The following is a 5,199-nucleotide window of genomic DNA, read 5'->3' on the forward strand; positions in this document are numbered from 1 at the left end:
ACCAGCTAGGTACCATGCACCATAGTCAGCGAAACTGAAGGACTCGGTAGTTATTTGGCCCGCCGGGAGGAGGTTAGGGAACGTCGTCCTATCAGCAACGCAGAAGTCACTCGAGCACTGGCCAGATGAAGAGGATGTAGTAGTGCTAGTCACAGGACCACTAGTTGAGGTAGTAGTAGTGCTAGTCACAGGACAACTAGTTGAAACAGTAGTAGTGCTAGTCACAGGATCACTAGTTGAGGCAGTAGTAGTGCTAGTCACAGGACCACTAGTTGAAACCGTAGTAGTGCTAGTCACAGAACCACTAGTTGAGGCAACAATAGTAGTGCTAGTCACAGGACCACTAGTTGAAACAATAGTAGTGCTAGTCACAGGACCACTAGTTGAAACACTATAGTGCTAGTCACAGGACCACTAGTTGGAACCGTAGTAGTGCTAGTCACAGGACCACTAGTTGAAACAGTAGTAGTGCTAGTCACAGGACCACTAGTTAAAACAATAGTAGTGCTAGTCACAGGACCACTAGTTGAAACAATAGTAGTGCTAGTCACAGGACCACTAGTTGAAACAATAGTAGTGCTAGTCACAGGACCACTAGTTGAAACAATAGTAGTGCTAGTCACAGGACCACTAGTTGAAACAGTATAGTGCTAGTCACAGGACCACTAGTTGGAACCGTAGTAGTGCTAGTCACAGGACCACTAGTTGAAACAGTAGTAGCGCTAGTCACAGGACCACTAGTTGAAACCGTAGTAGTGCTAGTCACAGGACCACTAGTTGAGGCAGTAGTAGTGCTAGTCACAGGACCACTAGTTGAGATAGTAGTAGTGCTAGTCACAGGACCACTAGTTGAGACAGTAGTAGTGCTAGTCACAGGACCACTAGTTGAGATAGTAGTAGTGCTAGTCACAGGACCACTAATTGAAACAGTAGTAGTGCTAGTCACAGGACCACTAGTTGAAACAGTAGTAGCGCTAGTCACAGGACCACTAGTTGAAACCGTAGTAGTGCTAGTCACAGGACCACTAGTTGAGGCAGTAGTAGTGCTAGTCACAGGACCACTAGTTGAGATAGTAGTAGTGCTAGTCACAGGACCACTAGTTGAGACAGTAGTAGTGCTAGTAATAATCACATAAAGTTTACCGAGTGTGAAGCGCAGAATAGTAGGCTCAATAATAACACCCGAAGATAATCCTACCACGCGAAGTGGGGATCATCATCAAACTGGTGTATATATACATAGATAATCCTACCACGCGAAGTGGGGATCATCATCAAACTGGTGTATATATACATAGATAATCCTACCACGCGAAGTGGGGATCATCATCAAACTGATGTATATATACATAGATAATCCTACCACGCGAAGTGGGGATCATCATCGAATTGGTGTACATATATAGATAAGCATACCACGCGAAGTGGGGCGAAGATGTCCCTTCTGGCACATCGTGTCCCACAGTACCGACATATGGCGATAGTTAACGTAACTGAACAGTAAAGGGGCATCTTGACATTGATAACTTACGAGCCATCGAAACTGATCACTTGTCGCAACTCATTGAGTAAAGCCTTCCTACAGGCTTTGATACCCAACACATTGAGGATCTCCACGATGTCATTGGAGGAGGTACGGGTACTGTCTACTGCCTCCATGGTCAACACCTACGAGTAAGGGTCGCAGGTTCGATCCCGGCACCATGCATTATTTACCTGCTCTAAATTGCATCCATCAGTATCCAAAACCCACTCCCTGCTACGAGCCTACAAACAACGGCCATGCAGCCCCGATCTCAGCCGTATACAAGTGCCTACGAATGTGCCCACATCATTGCCGTATTGAACCTTATTGTCTTGTCTCATGTAGCACTTAGTGACACCGGGTATACCTTACCAACAGCAGCAGTGTAGACAACATCATCAAACTGGTGTATATATACATAGATAATCCTACCACGCGAAGTGGGGATCATCATCAAACTGGTGTACATATACATAGATAATCCTACCACGCGAAGTGGGGATCATCATCGAATTGATGTACATAGATAGATTCCATGTGATTCGATACCGACCTGAATAGTGGCTTCTTTTTTAGGAGGACAGAAAAGAGTGGTTTGAATTAATACCAATTTTCCAGTAGTGCTTTTTGTTGAAGTAGGAATATATGTAATCGCTTTCCTCAGCTCAGCTCAGGAGTTTCCTATACAATGTTGGAGTAGGAATAAATGTAGTCGCCCGTTTTACGCGGAGTGGCGTAATACTCCATCTGAAAAACGTGATATTCGCGATGTGAAGTGAATTGAAAACACTTCGCGAATTACACCGGACAAATCATCACATTTTACGTAAAACACTCCCGGCATTTCGCGATAAACGCGAAAAACTCAGAGTAACCAGCGTTTTACACCATGCATTTCACAAGGGAGATTGTGACTTTCGTGAAATTATTCGCGATTTGGAGACGTGAGAAGAGGCATATAAAATGAATTTCACTCCCCGATGTGTTCGCGAAATTCACATGGAGTAAATCGCAATATGCACCGACTAGGGTGGAAAGACCAGTGAAAAACACTTCACCTTCATTTTTCGCGAAATAACGCGTAATTCGCCAGAAAATACGCGTTTTTCGCGTTTTACACGGGAAAAAACGCGAAAAACACCCCATCTCGCAGTAAAATCCATTAAAAGTCCTCTTTATGCCACTGCCAGCTGTCCACCCACATTTCACTCTATGGAGTCACCTCACTCGCGGGATCCGTCTTACTACTGGCACTTCCACGTTGGGGCCTCGTGGGATGATGATCATCATCCCGTCAACAGCCATATGTAGCAACCAGCCTTGCGGACCCCTCTGTGAGGGATTGTGGGCGAGAGCTGAGCGAGGTTCGAACCGGGGACCTCTCGATGTACGGCCCAACAGGCTAACCAGTTCAACTATACATGCTAAAATTTCACGGAGTACCCGTCCACTCCGACTTCATCAGGTCGTTATTTTTCACTGGTTTGGATAGCTTAGTAAGAGCAGGGCTTGAAGACCTTAAAAGAGTAGACCATATCCTGTGGTGGTTCGTTGCGGATCCGAGGCACGCTGCCGCAGGCAGCTCGAATCCCAATGGTGGCAGGGGTGGACAGTTTTGAATAATGACATGGGATTCGAACCCGAACCTCCCCAGGAAGGCCTTGATCGGTCAATGGTACGATAGTGATGCTCGACAGCGACTGTGCCACTGCGTGGCGGAGCTCATTCCACAGTGGTCACTTCATCCACAGCGAGCTCTTATCGTTATCTTCCCAATCGGGCTTAACGTTCATGGAGAGTCTGGGTGCTCACGGGCCAGACCCGTGTGAGACGGAGTCGCTGGTACGGCACCAGTTAATCGGGCACCTGCCTTGTGACCGAGACTTCGGGGGGGGGGTCCTGCAAGTCTACAGTCCTCTCCACACCACCTCGTCGACTAACTTTAAGTGATTTCATGGATATGTGTAGATATTCAGTTGAACTGGAGGATCACTGGAGCCAGAGTTGACCAGCGAGCAAGGAGTGTGGCTCCTAGCAATTTGTATGCTTGTCGCGCAGAACGCGTAAAACGCAAAATAATTTCGCGTTTTGCATATCACATGAAAAACACCTCACATGTTTTACGCGAAATTCACTGCCCACATGCGTTTTTCGCGAAGTGAAATGTGTAATGTGCTTTTCACTAGTGCTTTTCACATCACGGGTGAAACTCCAATGCTCATCCGAGGTCGCGACTTACCATCCCATCGTCGCCAACTGTGATCCATATATCCATCTTGAATCATTATGATGCATGTACGGAATAGGACCCGAGTTCGATCCCTAGTCCCAACACCACTAAATAAAGAAAAAATAAAGATAAGGTCGCAGGCTCGATCCCGGTACCATGCATTATTCATCTGCTCTAAATTGCAGCCATCAGTATCCAAAACCCACTCCCTGCTACGAGCCTACAAACAACAGCCATCCAGAAACCATATCCATATCCATACCAGTTGAGGCAGTAGTAGTGCTAGTCACAGGACCACTAGTTGAGACAGTAGTAGTGCTAGTAATAATCACATAAAGTTTACCGAGTGTGAAGCGCAGAACAGTAGCAAGTACTAATCAGCTAGATGTGGCTGGAGGGGAAACCATACGTCCTGTGGTGTCGCCACATACCTTCTAGCCAAGTAGGTAGTGTACCTCCTCCTGAAGGTAGTCTGACATAAATTCCAACACTGACCCCAGCCACTACCATAACTAAAACAGCTGCTACCAGTTTCTAGTTGCCTCTTCAGCATCTGATTAAGTTTAACAACATCCTGCAGTTTGAGAGTGAGATCATTCTCAGCCCTGTCAGTACCACCACCAAGAAGCCGTCATGCTAAGGATCTCAACTATCAACTACTAAGAACATTACTAGGCCTGACCGGCGGTAGGTGGGGGACAACAGTTAGAATCAGCCAGGATGGCTCATATCGGGTACCGATATCCGAGATAAGATGTTGTACCTGAAATTGATGATGAACATAATGAACTCTTCACTAGAGTAGATAGATGGGTACTTACGCTGTTTCTGCGCTTAAAGGGTATCGTTTGGTATCACCCTCATCCACTACCACACCATCTTCATTTTCCTCCTTGGCTGATGATGGGAAGGATACGATAATGCCCTGCATACCCTGCAGGACTGTATACGAGGGTTGAGCGCAGCCACCAAACCCTGACATGTTCAAAGCTACAAAACAGGTAGTTGAGTGATGTATTAACGTACCGGTGCGAGCAACATCATTTTCAACATCATCAATATCCTCATCTGCTTACCACCGCCCTTCATCACCGATTTCATTCCTCCACTATCGCATATCACCTTGCATATCACAGACATCTGGAAATGAACTCCACGTAGAAGGCGAAACTCGAGTCGAGTCGAATTTGAGTAGAAAACCATCAACAAAAACCATCAAGATTTCCTCACAATTTTCATATTATCACCAACACAGATATTTTCCCACACTATGCAAGCTCTTCAATTCACTCACCGATGCGATGATGATGATGATGCCTCTGAGGCCACAGGAGCCCCCATAAGAAGCGTGTCAAAGTCCACCGGCCAGAAATATCATCAAAGGCTCTAGTGCGAGCGACGTCTTATGCATTACATATATTGGAGTTTCACCCGTTTTACGTTA

General features: G+C 46.1%; 1 protein-coding gene across 1 annotated transcript; it reads right to left on the reverse strand.

The window, feature by feature from the left end:
- Positions 1-1,416: 1,416 nt before the first annotated feature.
- On the reverse strand, positions 1,417-1,994 carry Pmar_PMAR012146 (DNA-directed RNA polymerase II largest subunit, putative; the record flags this gene model as incomplete). The annotated part of the gene is made up of 5 exons (XM_002775967.1): positions 1,417-1,493; positions 1,532-1,668; positions 1,717-1,767; positions 1,819-1,892; positions 1,958-1,994. Coding segments are annotated over 5 exons (376 nt in total), but the record flags the coding sequence as incomplete, so codon positions are not given.
- Between the last annotated feature and the right edge of the window lie 3,205 nt (positions 1,995-5,199).

The sequence above is a fragment of the Perkinsus marinus genome (assembly GCF_000006405.1).
Source record: "Perkinsus marinus ATCC 50983 genomic scaffold scf_1104296955112, whole genome shotgun sequence".
Classification (NCBI taxonomy): Eukaryota; Perkinsozoa; order Perkinsida; family Perkinsidae; genus Perkinsus; species Perkinsus marinus.